This window comes from Theropithecus gelada, chromosome 10 (assembly GCF_003255815.1).
Source record: "Theropithecus gelada isolate Dixy chromosome 10, Tgel_1.0, whole genome shotgun sequence".
In the NCBI taxonomy this organism is placed as follows: Eukaryota; Metazoa; Chordata; class Mammalia; order Primates; family Cercopithecidae; genus Theropithecus; species Theropithecus gelada.
This window is the reverse complement of record NC_037678.1, coordinates 16918941-16941243: the sequence shown is the minus strand read 5'-3', so window position 1 is coordinate 16941243 and position 22303 is coordinate 16918941. Positions and strand designations below refer to the sequence as shown.

General features: G+C 44.4%; 1 protein-coding gene across 6 annotated transcripts in view; it reads right to left on the bottom strand.

Annotated features, from left to right (window-relative positions):
* Positions 1-22303, bottom strand: part of LARGE1 (LARGE xylosyl- and glucuronyltransferase 1) — a 631116-nt gene that overhangs the window by 324942 nt on the left and 283871 nt on the right. For all 6 annotated transcript variants that reach the window (XM_025399702.1, XM_025399703.1, XM_025399705.1 and 3 more), the window contains one exon: positions 10921-11003. In XM_025399702.1, the coding sequence (XP_025255487.1) occupies positions 10921-11003 (83 nt within the window). The remainder of the gene's footprint in view (positions 1-10920; positions 11004-22303) is intronic.

Here is a 22303-nt window from a genome sequence, read left to right as displayed (position 1 = left end):
AGACTTCCCCAACTTCGAAACCATATGAAATAAATTAGTGTTAAGACAAAAAAAAAGAGGAAGAAATTTTGTGCTTCACAGGACATGATCAAGAAAGTGAAAAAGAACTACCAGAGTGGGAGATAATATTTTCAAGCACATATTTGATAAGCAACTTGTATCCACAATATATAAAGATACTGTACAGCTCAAACAATAAAAGGACAAGTAAGCCAATAAAAATTGAGCAAAGGATTTAAATAACCTTTTCTCAAAGAAGATATACAAATGGCCAACAAGCACACGAAAAGACACTCAACATCATTAATCATTAGGAAAAAGCAAATCAAAACCACAATAAGCTACTTACCCACTAGAATGGCAAAAATAAAAAAGATATATAACAAACGGTGATTAAGAATTTGGAGATATTGGAACCCTCAATGGTTACCGGTGGAACTGTAAAATGAAGCAGCTGCTTGGAGAAACAGTTTGGCAATTTCTCAAAAAGTGAAGCATAAAAATAAAAATATCTATAAAAATATGAAAACAGATGTCAACACAAAAGCTTATACAGAACATTCTTAGCAAAATTGTTCATAATAGTCAAGAAGTGGATGGCCGGGCACTGTGGCTCATGCCTGTAATCCCAGCATTCTGGGAGGCGGAGGCGGGTGGATCACCTGAGGTCAGGAGTTCAAGACCAGGCTGGCCAACATGGCAAAACCCTGTCTCTCCCAAAAATTAAAAAAAAAAAAAAAAAAAAATTAGCTGGGCATAGTGGTGGGCACCTATAATCCAAGCTACTTGGGAGACTGAGGCAGGAAGACTGCTTGAACCCAAGAAGCAGAGGTTGCAGTGAGCCGAGATCGCGCCATTGCGCTCCAGCCTGGGCAACAAAGCAAGACTCTGTCTCAAATAAAATAAAATAAACAAAAGGCGGGGGGTGGTGGGGGGGCACTGAAATGGCCATCAGTTGATAAATGGATAATGCAATGGGGTATATCCATACAATGGACTATTTCTGGATAATTGAAATAACTGAAGAACTGATACATGCTACATCAGGGATAAACTTTGACAACATTCTGCCAAATGAAAAAAGCCAGTCCAAAAGACTAAATATTGTATGATTTCACTTCCATGAAATGTCCAGAACAGGCAAATCCAAAAAGACAGACAGCAGATTAGTGGTTGGCATGAGATGGGAAGAGGAGGAAATGAGTAGTATTGGGGCTGGGGATTTCTTTTTAAGGTTATAAAAATGCTCTGATATTAAATACTGAGGATAGTTGCACAATTCTGTGAATTTACTAAACAACCACTAAATTGTAAACTTTTAAAGAGCACATTTTATCTTATTTACTTATTCATCTCACAGGAATAAGTAAATATTGGAATGTGGGTCTGACCTGCGTATTTGGGAGAGGGAAGGAGGTCTGCTCGGCTTCTGTTTCTGGGCTTCCTTCCCTAGGGGGATGTGCTAAGCAGTAAATGGTGTGCCCACATGGGAAACCCTGCAATTGTCCAGGTTGGCCTCTGACCGGGACGTAAGTCCAATTCATGGAGACATAAGTGAGAGCCCTATTTGTGGCCACAGTTGAAAGAACATCCTATATTCAAGACTAACAGCAATAAAGGAGACTATTTCATTCTTCATATGTGTGACTTCTGAGCCTCATTTCACATTTGGTTCCTAACTCAGGAAGGTAAGAAATAGTGTTAATGACAGAGCCCAGAAAATTCCAAAATCAGCCAAAGCCTGTGAGTCTACATCCTATTCTCTTTTGTTCAAAGGGAGATTAGCAAGAGTTAGACAGATGTTAAGGACATATTTACACCAAAGAGAATTTCACCAACTGCAGATAATAAAAACTCATTCAGAGGAATAATTTTCTCAATATATGATTCAAGGCGATTCAGTTTTATATTTGTATAACATCTAAAATAGTCTTTTATGCCAGCTACCAGTTATAAATATATTTGCGAGCGTTGCCTGAGGCCTATTAGGAAAAGCTTCTGCCTGGACAGGCCGGCTTGGGTACGCATCTTAACACAAAGTGGTCCCACATAGTATGCCTGGGTTACTGCCACCCAGATATTGCTTCAGACATCAAGTGTGGTCCACAGACAGACCAGACCACAATTCTACACCAGAGAAGGAAGCAAGTGTATGCTTCCTCTCCAGCAGAGCCTGCAGACTTCACTCTTAATGAGCAACGCTCCTGCTGCCTCTGGTTCCCTTAACTGCTCCCTTGTTCCAGGCTGAGATGCAATAAATATGGTACTACAAAGAGGCAAAGATGATTAAACCATTGCTTTCTTCCTGCCACTCTTTCTTATTTTGTCAGGATTGCCGCGGTCCCTCCAAGGCAATCTAGGGCCTGTTTTCATTAAAATATACAAGGACATTTGAGCTGAAATAATCTTTAATTATTCAGTTTACAATGCAATGGTAATCTTAGGAAAAGAAAGTGCCTGTGAGAGCAACTTGAATTCTCAGTGAATCTGTTGCACTTACAGATTTAATAGGACTCGTGTCAGAAAATCACCACAGACAAAATGAGGGTTTTTCAGGAAGTCTTTCATTTGAGAGTGGCCAAGTGCCTTTGATGATATGGGAAGACTCAAGGACAAGTCGGTGCCGTATCAGAAAAGCTTTCCAGAAAAGAAAAACAGAGCAACTTTCAAGAAAAATCAAGGCCAGGCGCGGTGGCTCATGCCTGTAATCCCAGCCCTTTCGAAGGCCAAGGCAGGCGGATTACGAGGTCAGGAGATCGAGACCATCCTGGCTAACACAGTGAAACCCCGTCTCTACTAAAAAATACAAAAAAATTAGCCAGGCATGGTGGCGGGCGCCTGTAGTCCCAGCTACTCGGGAGGCTGAGGCAGGAGAATGGCGTGAGCCCAGGAGGTGGAACTTGCAGTGAGCCGAGATCGCGCCCCACTGCACTCTAGCCTGGGTAAGTGCTGCAAGACTCGGTCTCAAAAAAAAAAAAAAAAAAAGAAAAAGAAAAATCAAAAGACCTTCTAATGCAGTAAAAGCAGCATGGATTGTAGGGGCTGGCAGAGCACAGGTTGGAGACTGATTCACCTGTGACCTTGAACAAGCTATTCAACCTCTCTGAGCCTTGGTTTCCTCATCTGTTTGTGGGGATAATGGCACCTACTGCACCAGGTTGGGATGACATTCAAATGCAATAGCCCATGTGAAGCTTAACATCTTCACTATAAAAAGCAGTTCCCTTTGGTTTTAATATTTATGGGTATGACCAAGTACCATTGATCTCTTACCTGTTCAAAGATATCACCTGCCCATGCTATTTTCTTCAGACTTACTGGAAGTACCAATGCCCAGGCCTTTAAAACCTGTATTGATTCTACACTTAACATCTCAAAAATACATACCTGGAAGGGGTGAGAACTGATAGAGGCAAAAGGCAGACAAATGTCTAGACAGAAAGGAGCAGGTCCCTGGTGAAATCCAACCTTCAAGCCAGAAACAGTCCTGGGTAAATGCTTGAACTGGATTGAGAACCCACCTTCCTGTTTGGCATGCTTTCCTCTAATTAATCCACATCCTTCACCTATTTTACACATACCTACCCTTTCCTAATTGGTTTTCCACACTATCGTGCCCACCTTTGTGTGGTGTCTTCGCTTTAACCTCTTTTGCATAGTCACAAACTAATCAGCATGCATTTCCTACTCTGAGCCCATAAAAAGTCTTGTGCTCAGCCATATTGGGAACTCTCCTGCCTTTGGGTAGGGGGACCACCCCCACATCCTCTCCCACTAAAAGCTGTTTCATCACTCAATAAAACTTCCCATCTTGCTCATTCTTTGAGTGTCCGTGTGCCTAATTCTTCCTGGTCACGAGGCAAGAACCCAGACCTAGCTGAGCTAAGGAACAAAAAATCCGGCATCAAAATGATTATGGAGATCACAACGTCTACACTATCAGCCAAAATGAATATTAAAAGAAAAAGTAAGAATAATGAGGCTGGGCAAAGTGGCTCACACCTCTCATCCCAGCACTTTGGGAGGCTAAGGCAGGCAGATCACTGGAAGTCAGGAGCTCGAGGCCAGCCTGGCCAACATGGTGAAACTCCGTCTCTACTAAAAATACAAAAATTAGCCAGGTGTGGTGGCAGGCACCTGTTATCCCAGATACTTGGGAGGTTGAGGAAGGAGAATTGCTTGAACCTGGGAGGCGGAGGTTGCAGTGAGCCGAGATTGTGCCACTGCATTCCAGCCTGGGTGACAGAGTAAGACTCTGTCTCAAAAAAAAAAAAAAAAAAAAAAGCATAAAAATGATAACTTCTTTGTGGTGAGAAGCTCAGATTCCGAAGCTAGACTGCCTGATTTCCAACCAGGCTCTGCCCATCTTCTCCCTGAGACCTTGAGACTTAGCATATTGTTCCTTAGTTTCACTCTCAGTAAAATGGGCATCATACTAGTGCTCACCTCCTGAAGGCATATGAGGAATCAATGCATTAGTATCTGGGAAACACTTGGAACAGACCCTGATACAGAGCAAGAGCTACATTTGTATTTGTTAAATAAATAAAATACAGACAAGTTTTACATAGAGCCTATCTTCCCATATTCAAAACAGGGCTCTATGGCAGGTTGAGAAACAAGTCAAAGCTCCCAGATGTAGAGTCACTTGCTTAGCGTCACCCAGCTTAGTCCTGGTAGGAGCAGAACCAGAACGTAGGCCTGCTTCTTTGTTTTATTCAAATTCTATGCACAACTTAGACAGTTCTACAATGAATTTGAGCCTGAATAAGGGAAAAGACAATTAAAAGCAGATACTGGTCATGAATATGCTCTTTTATTCACCATGTCCTTCAGGGGCACAAGTGAGGTTTAGAAAAACAAAACCAAAAACAACTACTTGCTATGCAAAGTAAGGCAAATAACCCAGCTTCATCCTGCCAACAGGGCTGTAGAGTGTGAGAGTAAGTAGATCATGCTAGCAAACAAATATTAAATTTTTACAACCTGATCCACCTTCCTGCCCAGGAGGTAAACACTTAGTTGCTAAATAAATATTTCTTCTCCCTGCTCCCTAAGAGTTTAGTTTCTTTGAAGACCAGCAATATTTCCCAGTTTATTTGCAATTGGTATTGGAGTCACAGGCATGCCCCCCAATTTTCCTCTGAATATCCTGCCGTCTAGGTGATACAGACATATATTGTGCCATTTTCTACTGGGTAACGAACAAACCTTTGTCCTTTATAATTTGTACATATTTTTCTCATCCACCTTTCTTCTTCACTATAGAGGTTCTATGGTGACACAACCAAAAATATATTTAACACTGAAAACAAAAACACGATTATGCCCAGGCACGGTGGCTCACACCTGTAACCTCACCCAGCTCTTTGGGAAGCCGATGCAGGTGGATCATCTGAGGTCAGGAGTTTCAGACCAGCCAGGCTAACATGGTAAAACCCCATCTCCACTAAACAAACACAAAAAAAATTAGCCGGGCGTGGTGGCGCATGCCTATAGTCCCAGCTACTTAAGAGGCTGAGGCAGAAGAATCGGTTGAACCCAGAAGGTGGAGGTTTCAGTGAGCCGAGATTGCGTCAGGATCAGGCCACTGCACTCCAGCCTGGATGACAGGACAAGACTCTGTCTAAAAAAAAAAAACAAGATTACCTTTATTTCTACCACCCAAACACAACGTGCAAAAGTTCTATTTCTTATGTATTTTCTGCTAGTCTGTATTTTGACCCTGTATATGTGTACTGTCACATATATGCATGTGTTTATATATTGAAATATATACTATGCATCCCATTTTAAATTATATTTTCCCTTATTTTATATAAGCATTGCTTCATGGTATGCCATACTTTTCAAAACTGAGTACATGGTTTACTATAAAAGTGTTCCATTTTTTATTCTGTTCTTAAGTATTATCCAATTTTATAATTACAAAGCAATATTTTATAAAAGGCTTTTCTATTGGTAAGGTTATCTTTTTAAGGGAGAGTCCCTAAGGTGGGCATACTGGGTCAAGGTCTTCCCACATTGTATGAATTTCTCTCCAACAGGTCACAGCAATTGTCAGTGTTGGCATTAGTGTGCGAGTGTGCCTTTATTCCTTTTTTACTATCTTTTAAAAGATGTCATCAAGCATATGGCAGAAGTAAAATTGATTTGATGTAACAAAGCAAGCCTTAAATGAAAATTTGCTAAAAATCTTGTCTGGAAAATAAATTTAATTACTGTAATTAACAGTGAAAGCCAAAAGAAGCATCCTGCACCACTATTATTATATTATTATTAACATTAGTAAGGTACTTCATTTGTCAATGTATTTTATAACCATGTATTAGTTAATCCCCATAATGTGCTTGGGAAGCAATGAAGCTATTTATAGCTGGACTTTCTGAGCCGAAAGTCTTTCAAAAGTCCTTTTGTCTTGTATCTCAACTCATCACCCACATATCAATTCACAGAATCATTCCCATTTGTATAATTTCAGGGATGACAGGAACTTCCATGGTAATTTGGTCCAAGGTGGTCAGTAGTCATTAAAATGGTGTATGGTAAATGCACCTGACAGCAACAACTTAAGCATACCCTGAGAATGACCCTGTATGACAGATGCACCTGAATGTGCATTCTGAACTGGAGAATCCAGGAGAGGCCAACCTGGAGATTCATTCCTTGTCTATAAGAACCTTCGGAGCTCCCAAACTGTCCCACAGAACACAGGCCATACGGGGAACTGAGGCCCTGAGTTTTGGGGTGATTGAAGTGGTGCTACTTGGCAACCTCCTGGTGCCACCCCCACTGGAGGTTGTTAGGGAAAGGGTGCTGGTATGGGTAGGCTTTGTGTCCCCACCCAAATCTCGTCTTGAATTGTAATCCCTATAATCCCTATAATCGCCACGTGTCAAGGGAGAGACCAGTTGGAGGTTACTGAATTATGGGGGTGGTTTCCCCCAGGCTGTTCTCATGATAGTGAGTGAGTGAGTTCTCACCAGATCTGATGGCTTTCTAGGGGGATCCTCCCCCTTCACTCAGCACTTCGTCTTCCTGCCGTCTTGTGAAGAAGATGCCTCGCTTCCCCTTCACCTTCTGCCATGATTGTAGGTTGCCTGAGGCTTCCCCAGCCATGCTAAGCTGTGAGTCAATTAAACCCCTTTCCTTTATAAATTACCCAGTCTCAAGCAGTTCTTTATACTAGTATGAAAATGGACTAATACAGGTACTAAGTGAAAATGTTATATAAACTGCGTGCCTTTCATAAGTAGTTGCAGTTTTCCTGCCCAGCCTGCTGCCACTGCGTCCTGGGGTTCTCCTGACCAGCCTGTTGCCACTGGGCTGTACATAAGGCAGATCTGTCCAGCCCACTGCCACTGGAATCTCTTCCCACATATGTAAGCCCCCAGTTAAACCCAATGTCTGATTTGCTGGCCCTGGGTCTCTTCTTTGGCCTCTTGAACCTGGTGCCATGCCCACTGGAGTAGACAGGGGCTCAGCATAACAAATGGGATGCAGAATTTTCATAGCACATACTAAGGATTTGCTTTCTTCTCAAGTCCCCACGCCGCCTTAAAAGTATGACATGCCATCAGCAGTTAATAATACTACTACTGCTATTTTTAAATTTAACATCTTTGTGCTGCACTGTTACTGTAGGAGTAAAAGTTTATACCCAACAGGATTCTTACAATTTCAACAACTATTAGATTATTTGATTTGCAGCTAAAGCAACAGGAATAAAATTTATACACAACATCAGAGGTTTTTATGATCTTTAACTTTGCCATAATTGAGAAATAGCGTAATTGAATACCTATAATCATGCAAAGGCCCTTTCGTAGAAAGTGGGCTTTGTTGTTGTTGTTAATCAGGGAGGGACCTGATACATCATGGCAACAAGTAGTAAATACATAAAAGGCTGAAGACCACTCATCTACTTCAATGCTTACTGTTTTTCAAATGCCTGGTTTTAAGCCACAAGATGAAGGCCGTAGTACTGAAAGGAGCCTTCAAAACTGCAGAGAAACAATAACAATGGGGAAAGGGCATCTCACCTCAGTTCAGAAGACAGTAGGTCAAGCCCCATTTGGTCATTCTTTATCTGGTGTTCCCATTTCCTCCTCAAATATACAACTGAAATCATAACTCCAACTGGACAGCGCTATGACGAAGAACTGACAGCCTCTATAGTGAACTGTTATCTATTCGTTGATTGCTTACTTCTCCTATCCACTTCCTCATTCAGGCTGGGCAGTGAATTTGACGCTTGCTAACTTGCCAGCTTGCTGCAGGCACGTAACGGGCCCAGCAAAAGAACCGCACTGGTGAGTCCAGTAGAAACAACCGAACTAATATGAAAATGTTTTAGACCAATACATTTTAGGGTGAACTGACACGCAGCAAAAGTTAACTGATTAAAACAACTGAAGTCTAAAGAGTTAAAATGGCTGGGGGCAGTGGCTCACACCTGTAATCCCAGCACTTTGGGAGGCCAAAGTGGGTGGATCACCTGAGGTCAGGAGTTCGGGACCAGCCTGGCCAACATGGAGAAATCCTGTCTCCACTAAAAATACAAAAATTAGCTGGGTGTGGTGGCGGCCGCCTATAAAGCCAGCTACTTGGGGAGGCTGAGGCAGGAGAATCACTGAAATCCAGGAGGCAGAGGTTACAGTGAGCCAAGATGGCACCATCGCACTCCAGCCTTGACGACAAGAGCGAAACTCCGTCTCAGAAAAATAAATAAATAAAAATAAAGTTAAAATGACCTGCTGAAAATCACTCAGCTATATAGTGTCATGAATGTGGAACTGAACTAAGTCTGGGCTGGATATATTAGTTAACTGATTGAATAATAAATATCTTCATGTTCTTTATTAATGAACTCCCCCAGATTGACTTGTCAAATAAGTTAACATTTATTGAGCATGTAATATGTGTCAGGTACTTTGCTAAGATACTAGAGACACAGAAAATGATGGCATGGGTTCTGCCTTCCAGAAAGCCCACATTCTGCTACAGCAGACCTATAATGAATACATATATAAAACATAATGTAATAAATCTAATGATGGAAAGATGCATAGGGTATTATGGGCTGATAGATGAGAAACCCCAACCCAGGCAGAAGGTTGGCTTCCTGTTAGAAAAGATGCTTATGTAAAGTCTGAAAGGCTAAGAGGCAGTTTGCCAATGTGAGGGTGGAAGGAAATGCAGAAGGAGGGAGAAATGGGTAGACGGAGCAGCACAACGAGACACAACAGGCCGGACACGCTATGCGGGAGCTGGGGAGCTACAAGCAGTTCAGAGCTGCTGGAGTCTGAAGTCAAAGCAAAAAGAGGAGACAGAAAGCACCACAGAGACCAACCTGGTCTTTGTGCCATGGTAAAGAGGTTTGATTTTCACCCCTTGACAAGGAGAAGCCGCTAAAAGGTTTTGAGAAATCAGATGTGCCTGTTTGAAATGTCATTCTGGAATCACAGCAGATGATCTGAAGAGTAGAAACTGGGGAGGCAGGAAGGACACATGAAGGTGAGAGGACAGGTGGCCCTGAACGACACCAGTTGCCGTGGGGATGGAGAGAAAGGGGGAGAAAGTGAAAACTATCTCAGAGGGAGAATCGCAAAGCACTGACTGCAGATGGGCTTGTTGGAAGACAGAGAGAAGGTGGAATCAATGATGAAATCCCAGTTCCTTGCAGGGTTGGTAGGTCTGGGAAGCCCACCATGGCTCCCATCTTTGTTTATGCGATTGACAGATTCAGGTGCAGCATTTTACATGGATCTCTGTTCAGTTGACCTCTGAAAACTTTTCACCACTATTCCTACCATGGAGAGCCTCCTGGATCCTGCCTCATCCACCCAATAGGTTTCCATGCGGTTGGCTACAGCTGTGGATAAGCTTCATCCAAACCTTTCGCAAGAGTTTTAAAGCAGAGCCAAGGCCACTGGCTGGAACCGTGAACGCCATTCTGGATAGGACCCTGGGTATGTGTAGATGCCAATCAAAATAGTGAGGAACAGAAGAAAAGTTCCCTGAGAAAGCAGAAGCCAGTGCTGGAAGTGTCACAAGGAGAAGTGATGAGCATCCAGAGGCATTATCACTTCCAGGTAGAAGAACCACCAATCCTTAAGAAGATGGTTCCCATGGGGGATCCATCAGTCAATGGGGATCATCCACAGGTTGGGAAACTTTAATGTAAGGCAGGACTTTTCTAGTCAGAAATGCCCAGTAGTGGGACAGCCCACGTCAGAATAGAGGAAGTCAGTGGAACACCACAGACTAGGTGGATAAAACAAGAGAAATTTATTTTCCCACCATCTATGTGGCTAGAAGTCCAACATCTTTTGAGGCCGCTCTCTTGACTTGCAGATGGCCTCCTTCTCCATGTATGTTCACATGGTCTGTGTTTGGCACATGTCTGTATCCTAATCTCCTTTTTTTTTTTTTTAAAGGACACCTGTCACATTACATTAGGGCCTACTCTAATGACCCCATTTTAATCTAATTAAATACCCTATCTCCAAATACAGTCGTATTCTCAGGTACCAGGGATGAGGGCCTCAACATAAGAATTGCGGTGGACATAACTCAATCCATAACACAACCTACTGACAAGGATGTGTAACAACTGAGGTCTGGTAAACGCCAGGCAGGGGAAGCCGACAGAGAGACTGAAGCATCAGATTTGAGGCATCCTTTAAGATTGCATTAGGTCTGAGAGTTACAATTCTAAACATGGCAAGACAGCACCTAATCGCTGTCATTAAACATTGTTAACACAATCATCTCCTCAGGGTTTCAGACAAAAATTACACTTTTATGGCAGCTAGAATGATTGATGAGAAATTTTGCTGTTATTTAACCCTTCCCCAAGGAAATCCACAGGCAGGCAGTGACAGACCTCTGCCCACACAGCACAGAAGTTCTTCTTACCTATGGAACAGGACGGATTTGACCAGGGTGACGACATCCCGGCTGGCATTGTATCCGGCGCAGACAATAGCAACGTGGATTGTCTGGGAAGAAAAGAGGACAGGGTGAGCAGCCAGACAGACGGAAGGAGGCCTTCCTGGTGCTTCAGATCACACTAGAAAGAAACATTGCCCTGATTTCTTTTTGGCATCATTAGAAAACAAAGGACACCGTCTGCAGCTGTGGAAAATAACTCAAGACGGTTTTATTAAGGCCCTTTTAATCGGTTTATGGAGCTATTATCATTTGGAAACCATTAAGTCTCCTTCCAATTACATTTTGGGGACAAGAGAGATGGTGATTGGCTCAACTAGGCAAACAGTGAGTCTCCTGTCCCCAAGCTGAGTGACAATGACAACTGGTTAGACAGAGAGGAAAGAAATACGTCCTGAAAGTATGAACCAACAATCGGGGATCTCACACTAAGAAGTTATGGCTCGGAGAGTTTGTGAAATGTTCCCACAAGATGTGTTGGGTTAGAGTCAACCTAATAAAAGGGACAAAGGGGACACATGAACACCCCTGCACCCCATCTGGGATACAGTTCAAAGAACGGAAGACTGGCAGAACTGAAGGGAACCCAAGGGGTCATCTCAACTAAGTAGCCAGGAGCATGGGCCTCAGACATGAATCCTTGAACCCAGGGTGACCCTGGGAGAGCAGCAGGGTCCGCTAACTCATTGCCACTTAAGCGTCACGGCACGTGTCTTGCAGGATGGTGCTAGGGAGTGAGGGAATACGCTGCCCACCACACTGAGTTCCAATGACGCCAAAAAAGGACCTCCAGAGCCGGGCTTCCCAAATGGAGTGCCGAGGCACCTCAGTGTGCCATGACTGAATTACAGGTGACAAATATACTCATCTGTTTACGCCCTCTGAGTTACTGGGCAGGGCTGGCATCCTCAAGCAACTTTTCTATTTTCCTCCGGCACCACACCCGTCATCATTTTCTATGTGTAGCACAACTTGAAAAAGATCAGAAAGCACCATCCTAGGGCATCCCGGACAAGACATCATCATCCAGCCTCCGAAAGAATGGAGAGTTCACACTTCTGGATTTTGTCCTTTCTACTGAAGCACAGCCTTCCTTGAACGGAAACCTGCCTCTTAACACCCACTCCAGTTGCATTCTGTCCTGGGCGTATTGTAGAACGATGACGTTTCCTCCAGTACTCAATACATCCATTAAAGGAGGGCACCTGAGAGATGCCTTTTCTTTTCCAGAACTCCTCACAGCTCTTGCTCCCATGACATGGGCTTCCAGACACCTCGTTATCCCAACCAGCCATGTCAAAATGCAGTTTTGATATCTGGGCCCCTCCCATACAGGGCAACGTGACAATGTCCTCTGGTTTCCAGGCCTCCTTCATCACCCCACTTTCTTACATCAGCACGGGAGGTTCGGCCATCAGGGATGAACCATCCCACAGCCTGAAATCCACATCCATGACCCATTTAACCCCAATGACCTTCACCCCACCTTGGACACCTATTCCCAGTATGAGAAACTGGACTTTGGCTTCATATAGAATCTAATTTTCTCAGAAATCCTACAATAATGGGCTTGCCATATGAATACGACTCTCAGAGCCTCATATCACTCTACCACTCCTCTTCCTCTATGGAGGGTCCCTTTGCCCTTGACTGTCAGGCTCCATGCCGGTCCCCACCAGGGTTCATCTGAACCATCACCCCACTCTGCTCTCATCTCCCCTATATACCCTACCCCCACACTCAAAATGCAAATTCCCAACCCAGATGGGTGCTACAGTCCCAGCCTCTGCTCTTATACCTGCTTCCAAGAAGAAAGAGGAGGGAAGATGAAAGAGAGGAATGAGAAGCATCACGAAAGCTAGTATGTAGTGAGCCAATGATGACATTCCAGGCACTGTGCTTAATATTACCAGATTTCAGGCTCACAGTTGTATGAGACAGGTACAATATTATCATTTTAGTATCACAGATCAGGAAACTCAGGCTTAGAGAATTGGGATTTGAATTCTGGAACAGATTGGTTTTGCTGTTTTCTGAGACACAGTCTCACTTTGTCACCCAGGCTGGAATGAAGTGGTGCGATCTCAGCTCACTGCAACCTCCGCCTCCTGGGTTCAAGTGATTCTCCTGCCTCAGCCTCCTGAGTAGCTAGGATAACAAGCACCCACCACTATGTCCAGGTAATTTTTGTATTTTTAGTAGAGCTGGGGTTTCACCATGTTGGTCAGACTGGTCTCAAACTCCTGACCTCAAGTGATCCACTCACCCCGGCCTCCCAAAGTGCTGGAATTACAGGCATAAGCCATTGTGCCCCGCCTGGAACAGATTCTTAACCCTGGCGGTACATCAGAAACACTCAAAAGATTTTTAAGATACACTCTGTGCCCTAGGCCCTCCATCCCTCAGACCAGTAATTCACAGTCCCTGATGCCCAGGAGCTTCACATGCTCTACCGGAAGGCAGTACTTCTCAACCAGGGACAATTCACCTCCCTATCCTCCAACCCTCAGGAAATCTGCCATGCCTGGAGGCAGTCTTGGATGTCACTCCTTGGTGGGTCTAGGGTGGGGGGCAGGCGGATGCTACTGGCATCTGTGAGTAGAGGCCAGGGATGCTGCTAAACATCCCGCAATGCACAAGACAGCCCCCAAAACAAAGACCCATCCTTCCCCAAAGGTCAAGAGGACTGCTGTTAGAAAACCCTGTATGAGGGATGAGGGAGCAAAAATGAAGCAAAATGAAGCAAGATGAAGTGATGTCAGATCGCTCTGGGTTTTCTGGTACCTTTTTTTCAGGCTAATTTATGCATATTTTAATTTCTCCACCTGTAAAAGAAACAGAGCATGGCTTATCTCTGGATAATATCTGTAAAAGACTCAGGATGAAAGATTATAATGCAGATGTAACTGTCACCATTTCAATCATGAGGGAAATGAATAGGAAAACGCCTGCACATGGAAGACATAACTGGGAAGGGGATGAGAAGGGGGAAAAACACGCTGAATCAGGCGCTTCAGAATCGCAAATATTTAAACGTACGGCCTCAGAGATGTCAAACTTTGTCTTGGCTTCAGGGTTCAGGGACTTTTTAAAACGGACCCACTGAATGCAAGCACAAGCATGCACATTCTCAAACACTTTACATAATTTTCCAATCTCTTTAGTTTCATCGAATACACCTGCCACCATGAATAAATGCATCATCTGGAGGCGTAGCAGCAGGGCCCTGCTACCCGGGAAAGCAGAAAATCACAGTGGCATCGACTACGCTCTTAGAGGAGTTTTGGGTGGTGCAAAATTTGGGGTTACAGAAGTGAACCATGAGTGGGGCAGGGGTTGGAGTGAGAATGGGGAGAGTAGGGAGAAAGATAAATGATCCTTGAAAGAATGGGGTCACAAAAATGGGTTTGTCCTATGACTTTAGGGCTTGAAGCTATTAAGTTCAGTTTTTAAGTTTCTTGGTGTGGTAGATTAAAAATGGTTACAACTACTCAACATTCCTCCTATCAAAGGGTGGGGTCTTGGTTCATGCCTGTGGCTCACTCTGGGAGGCCAAGGCGGGCGGATCATCTGAGGTAAAGAGTTCGAGACCAGCCTGGCCAACATGGTGGCACACACCATCACTGCTGGCTAATTTTGCTGGGTGTGGTGACTCATGCCTGTAATCCCAGCACTTTGGGAGGCCGAGGCGGGCAGATCACTTGAGGTCAGGAGTTTGAGACCAGCCTGGCTAACATTGTGAAACCCCGTTTCTACTAAAAATACAAAAATTTAGCCGGGCGTGGTGGCATGTGCCTATAATCCCAGCTACTCAGGAGGCTGAGGCAGGAGCGTCGCTTGAACCTGGGAGGCGGAAGGTGCACTGAGCCGAGATCTCGCCATTGCACTCCAGCTTAGGCAATAAGAGCAAAACTCTGTCTCAAACCGCACCCCCCCTCAAAAAAACCCAAAAACCAAAAAACAAACAAACAAACCAAAGGTTGGAATCTGAATGTCAGAATCAGTGACCACTGGTCCTTGCACTAGGCCTTCCTCTCTATACCCGCAGTTACGGTCATGCTTTGCTTAACAACACAGATGGCCGGGCACGGTGGCTCACGTCTGTAATCCCAGCACTTTGGGAGGCCGAGGCGGGAGGATCATGAGGTAAGGAGATCGAGATCATCCTGGCTAACACGGTGAAACCCCGTCTCTACTAAAAATACAAAAAAAAAAAAAAAAAAAAAAAATTAGCCGGGCGTGGTGGCGGGCACCTGTAGTCCCAGCTACTCGGGAGGCTGAGGCAGGAAAAAGGCGTGAACCCGGGAGGCGGAGTTTGCAGTGAGCCGAGATCGCGCCACTGCACTCCAGCCTGGGCGACAGAGTGAGACTCTGTCTCAAAAAAAAATAAACAAACAAAAAACCACAGATATCTTCTGAGTAGCCTATCATCGTCAGGTGACTTTGTCTTCCGAGCAACTTTAGAGTGCGCTTACACAACCCTAGATGGTATAGCCTTCAACACACAAAGGCTATATAGTAGAGTCTATTGCTCCTAGTCTACAAATGTGTATACATGATACTACACTGAATCCTGTAGACAACTGTAACACAATGGTGAGTACTTCTCTCTCTTAACATAGAAAAGGTACAGTAAAAATATAAGAGAAAAAAATGGTGCCCCTGTATAGGGTATTCATCATGATTACAGTTTCCAGAAATGGAAGTAGCTCTGGGTGAGTCAGTGAGTGAGTGGTCAAAGAATGTGAAGGCCTGGGACATTCTAGTACACTACTGTGTACACTTAGTTCATAAACATGGTATACTTAGACTACACTAAATTTATAAAAAATATTTTTCTGTCTTCAATAATAAATTAAACTTAGCTTACTGGAACTTTTTTACTTTACAAATATTAAATTTTTTTTAACTATCTCTATTTTTAAAGAGATGGGGTCTTGCTATATTGTCCAGGCTGGAATACAGTGGTTATTCACAGCCATGATCACAGCACACAACAACCTCGAACTCCTGGGCTCAAGCAACCTTCCCGTCTCAGCTTCCAGAGTATCTGGGACTTACTGTGCCTGGCTCTTAACTTTTGGACTCTTTTATAATAACACATAGTTGGAAACACAAACACCTTGTACAGCTGTATGAAAATATTTTTCTTTATATTCTTATTCTATAAGCAGTTTTCTATTTTAAAAATAATTTAAGTTTTAAAATTGTTTTGTTAAAAACTAAAACACAAACACACACCTTAGCCTAGGCCTACATAGAGTCAGGATCATCAATATCACTGTCTTCTACCTTCTTACCTTGTCCCACTGGAAGGTCTTCAGGGGCATTAACACACACGGAGCTGTCATCTCCTGGGATAATAATGCCTTCTGAAATACCTCCTGAAGGACCTGCCTGAGGCTGTTTTACAGTTAACTTAAAAAAAAAAAACATAAGTAGAAGGAATACACTAAAATAATGATAGTATGATAAATACATACACTAGTAACAGCCATTTTTTATCAAGTATTATGTACTGTACATAATTGCACTATAGTTTTATACAAATGGCAGTGCAGTAGGTTTGTTGACACCAACATCACCAAACACGAGTAATGTGTTGCACATGATGTTAAGATGGCTATGATGTCACTAGGCAACAGGAATTTTTTAGCTCCATTATGATCTGATGGGAGCAGTGCGGTATATGCAGTCCGCTGTTGACAGATGTCATTAGGCAACATGTGACTGTATAGACGTAACACTCATGTTTCTCTGTCACAAAGTCCAGATGGAGGATGATCTGATGTTCTCATTTGCCCCTCCAACTCACTCTCTACCCTTCTCCTAATTGTCCTGTGTCTGGAGAGTCTGGCCTTTTGTTTAGTTTTTTGAGACCGAGTTTCTATCTGTCGCCCAGGCTGGAATGCAGTGGTATGATCTCAGCTCACTCCAACTCTACATCCCATGTTCAAGCAATTCTCTTGCCTCAGCCTCTCAAGTAGCTGGGACTATAGGCATGCGGCCATCATGCCCAGCTACTTTTTGTATTTTTAGTAGAGATGGGGTCTGGCCATGTTGGTCAGATTGGTCTTTAACCCCTGGCGTCATGTGATGCACTCACCTCGGCCTCCCAAAGTGCTGGGATTACAGGTGTGAGACACCGTGCCTGGCCGAGTCTGACCTTTATAGGCCAAGTTAAGTGGGCTCCTTTTGCCTCAGATTTCGGGTTGAGTTTGGTCACTGGGAGGCACCAGTGGGGGTCTCAGAGGTCAGATTTCCCTGGCTTCTGTCAGGGGCCCGATCCCACAGTTCCAGTCCTTACTGGGTTCCTTAACACCTTCCTGCCTGTGTATTGCCTCCCCTCAGCGCTGCCCACACCTCTTGGCCCCTCCTGGAACCATTTCGGCCCCTGAGCATGCAAGCTGCAACCTGCCAGGACCTGCCCAACACTGAGGACCTTTCCTCAGCATCCCACGTAACCTGTTGGCGGGAAAGAAAGCACAGAAGACTTTCAGCCATTCATAGGTAATTTCTGATCCCTAAAGGAAACGGCACCAATGTAACCAACTTGAGAATTTGTACATTTTATACTTTTTAAAAGTTTTACAAAGCTCTTGAGTAATGAACCATAAAATCTCTTTCTAAGGCAACGCTAAGGCTTCCACTCATTTCCTGTCATCCTAGACATGGTGCCCAGCACACCTTGAATCTTGCAGGCTGTACCTGATGATACAGGGAAGGTAGTGCAGAACTGTGAACTGGGTTCATTCCTGAACTGGCTGGGGTCAAGGGATGACCTTTGTCTTAGAACCTGCACAAAAGATTCATAACATTGATGTTTTTAGAGTTGCCAGCAATCCAGGCACTGTGCTGGGCTTGGAGGAAATAAAGGTACATTTTAAGACAATCCCCATTCCCCAAAGTCAGGTGCAGAGACAATATGATAGCTAACCAGGAGATCCCACAGGAGAATGAGAACGATCCTACGATGGCAAGCTCGGTGTCTTTGTATCCTGGAGTGGCCAGCATCACCCAGATAGAGACAATGCAGGGAGAGCATCCTGGAGGAGAAGGCATTTCAGTGACTACACAAGAGCAACTGGTGATATCAGGGTCAGCCTGGATTTGTGACTTTGTGCTGGTCAGGCTCTATGAAAATCTGAAAAACGAAGTTCTCCATGCTCTGCCTCCCAGCAGGAAAGAATCCCCAGGGGGCAGTTTTTCACACACAAATACAGGGAAAAAAATCATCATCCCAGAAGAAATTCACCCCAAACTAACGGATGCCAGGCAAGCTGTGGCCCTGGCACAAGCCTTCAACACCCTGTCAGCCCTGCTTCTCTTGCCCACAGGGCCTGGTGCCCCCTTCAGGCCATTCTGCCTGGGGGCACGATTCAGTTAAAGCATCTCCTATCAGAGAGACTGAGGGAGAGGCGAAACCCATTTAAACTTGGGCATCAGGTGTGCTATGGAAAGACAGGCTCAGCCCAGATTCTGGATGGCAGCTGCAGACTTTTGGTGGGGTTGAGGGGGACAGGCAAGACCTCCCAGAGGATAGATGCTCTGAGAGCTGGGGAGAAGCAAACAGCTGGGGTCAGACAGGCAGCAGCGAGAGTTGAGAGTCGGAGGCAGGTGCAACGTAGTGTGAAAATCCCGCAACAAGAGTAGAGAGATCTTGATTGGAGCCACAACCTCAAAGCTAAGTGGCTGCGTGACCTTGGAAGAGTTATTTAGTGTCCCTGAGCTTCACTTGCCTCATCCGTAAAATGGAGATAAAAATAGCTACTGATTGGGTTGTGTGAGGATCAAACAAATGAGTGCAATAAAGTATCCCTAATAAATCAATTCTTATTAATGTTTCCTGCATGAACAAACAGCACAAGACACTGTTCAGAGTCCTGGTTTGACTTCATCATCTCTATAGTGGGGGACATAATCTTAAAGGGCTTGTTGAGGACACAGAGTACGTGGCTCTCCAACTCCAGTATGCATCAGAATCACCGGGGGGGCTTGTTAAAACAGAGTGCGGGCTATTCCCCAGTTTCTGATCCAGGATCTCTGGAGTGGGGGTCTGAGAACAGTCTGCATCCAGGCGACATTGCTGCTGCTGGCCCAGGGACCACACTTTGAGAACCGCTGCTCTAGCAGAAGCACTTCGAAGAGACTCTATAGCAAAAACTCAACAGATGTTAACTGTGATTATTTTGAGAGAGTATGAGGGTGTGCAAATAATCTATTTCCAATTCCTCTCAAGTAGAGAGCACCACTTTTCTTCACTTGGGTAAGACAAGGAAGGGCTGCGTTCTTCTTACAGCTACTACCACATATCCCAAGGCCTTGGAATTTGTTACTCTTTTCAGGGTGAGGAAAAATGGAAAGAGATGAGAATGGGTGCAGGCTTCTACCTAGGCACTTTCTGAAAATGACCATATGGTCTAAGAAGGATGTGTGTTTGGAGTTCTGAGCTAAGAATCCTAGGCCAAGCGTGGTGGCTCATGCCTGTAATGCCAGCACTTTGGGAAGCCAAGGCAGGTGGATCACAAGTCAGGAGTTCGAGACGAGCCTGATGAAGATGGTGAAACCCCACCTCTACTCAAAAAATACAAAAATTAGCTGGGCGCAGTGGTGGGTGCCTATAATCCTAGCTACTTGGGAGGCTGAGGCAGGAGAATCACTTGAACCCAGGAGGTGGAGGTTGCAGTGAGCCGACAGTGCGCCACTGCACTCTAGCCTGGGTGACAGAGCAAGACTCTATCTCCAAACAAACAAACAAACAAAAAGAATCATGGAGTGTCCGAACTCCGGCCCATTTCCTGGGATGCAGACTGTACAGGAGAATGAGGCCCTTTATTTTTGGTTAAGTGATGGTTGCAGGGTGGAGACTGCTAAGTGAAAACACGATATCAACTGCATGCTTTTTACAAATGGTAGCAGTTCTGCTGTTCAGCCTGCGGTCACTGGTCCACCCCTGTATGTAAGTTCTCCATAAACCCTGTCTCCTTCACTGGCTCTGAGTCTCTTCTTCAACCTCTCGAACATGGTGTTATCCTTATTGGAGTCAACAGGGGTCCAGTATGACACAGTAGTGCCAGCTAAGTGATTTGGGGCAAATTATCTAACCTCTTGGATCCTCAGTCACTGCCTCTATCAAACAAAGGATTTAGAATTTCTATACAGCATTTTCCTAATATCCAGGTTTTTCCCAAATTCAAGCTGAAGAAGGTAAGACACAGAGTGGTTAAGTAACTTGCCCAAGGTCCGAGGGCTCAGCCAGTCCATGACGAAGTGATGGGTTGAATTCACGGTCCTGCTGTTAAGCCTGCAGTAATGGCCTCAATAAAACACATATGTACCTATTAACATTTTAAAAACATATGGCAAATGTGCCCTCTCAAATCATCTTACAAACCTCCAGGATTTGGGACACCACTGATCTAAATCTGTCCACTCTAAATGCTGAACCACGGATGCAAAGACAAAATTATTTCAACTATGCAGAAAACAGAAGGAGATGTACCTCCTGGCTTTGTAAGCCAAGCCTTCAGGGGCTCAGCAAGGAACAGGTGTGACCACATGGGTTCCAGGGCCTGGTGTGAGAATAGGGAGTCTCTGGGTGTCCCCTCCATGGACAAGGCACATAAATAGATGATGAATGAATGAACCATCCGGGATTTTCTATCCTGCATATCCCAACCTGCTTTAGGATTGACTTGTTTGTGTTATGAAGAGCATAGCCACCTGAGAAATCAGAAACACAAATTTTACACAGAAAAACATATTGAAGGATGAGACCGATTTTGGGGTCGGTGAAGAGAAGTGCAATCGATACAGGGAGACCCATGTCTGGGGTAGGCGGGTTATCTGACAACAATCCAATACGGATCCATCATGGGGGCCTCTGGAAGACTGGCCTGGTCCCAAAAAGTCCACACGCATTAGCCAGACAATCACTCAACAATGATCATTGTAGCGCTATGCTATGGTCATGCTAGATGACTCATCAAGCTTTCTTGCTTTTAGAATGTGCCTTCATTCTAGAATGCTCTGCCCCTTCACCTCACCTATCCAACTCTCGCCCACATTTCAAGACATAACTCCACCTCTTGGGACCTCAGTTTCCTCATCTATAAAGAGGAGTAAGAAATGTGTCAACTATTTATTTTAGAGACAGGGTCTTGCTCTGTCACCCAGGCTGGAGTGCAGTGGCACAATCATGGCTCACTGAAGCCTCAAATTCCTGGGCTCAAGTGATCCTCTCACCTTAGCTTCCCAAGAAGCTGGGATTATAGGTGTTCTCCACCATGCCCAGCTAAATTTTGTTTTTTTGGTTTTTTTTTGAGAGATGGGGTCTCGCTAAGTTGCCCAGGCTGGTCTCGAACCCCTTTGTTCAAGTAATCCTTCCACTTCGGCCTCCTAAGGTACTAGGATTACAGGCATGAGCCACCGTGCCCGGCCCCACGTTGGGCAAATTAACTGAGATGACTCGCGTAAAGAGCTTAGAGCCTGGTACCTTGTAAGTAATGGGTATGTATCAGCAATCATCAATAATAATAACAATTATAGTCTATTGTAAGCAGAAGGTTCTACATTTAAGGTCTGAGCCCAAAATTTCCTCAAATGTCAGGCATCAAATTATTTTCTTCTTACTCTTTCCTCTACCTTCAAGTAAGGTTGGGATAGTATTTTTCCCATCATTGAAAGGAAGGTCTTCAAAGTACCCAATTCCCTCTGTTCCATCAAATGCTGACATTGCCTGTCTCCTCTCTCCAGATAACACAGGAATGAGGAGGTGAGACACCTGACTCATCATCTGGGCTGTGGTTGCAACTTTGTAACCTTAGGCAAAACCCTTTCATTGTTTTTAAAATGAGAGAGTTGCATCTTTACTTGTTGTTATTCTCAGTGGCACAATATCTAAAATAAATTTTACAAGAAAGCACAATATGCAACAACAGAAGGCTACTCTGAGGCCAGCAGACAAGGGGCTGGCAGAGATATGGTCCCTTGCTTTGGCCATAGTGTGGGAGCCAGCCTCCAAGACTGTCCCCAAAGATCCCTGCCCCCAGTTTTCATGCCCTGTGTGAAAACCCTGTGTCTATACTGTGTCAGAGCTGGGCTGTATGACCAATGGAATTCAGTAGAAGTAATGGTATATGACATCCGAGGCTAGGTTATAAAAGTCATTGTAACTTTTTACTTCTTCTCCATTTAAACTGCTTACTCTGGGAAAAACTAGCTGTTATGTTATGAGAACACTTGAAGGAAATGAGAACTCCAATCATGTGAGTAAACTACATGGATGCAGGGTTCAGCCCCAATCAAGCCTTCGGATGACTGCAACCCCTGATGTCATCTTAATTGCAAT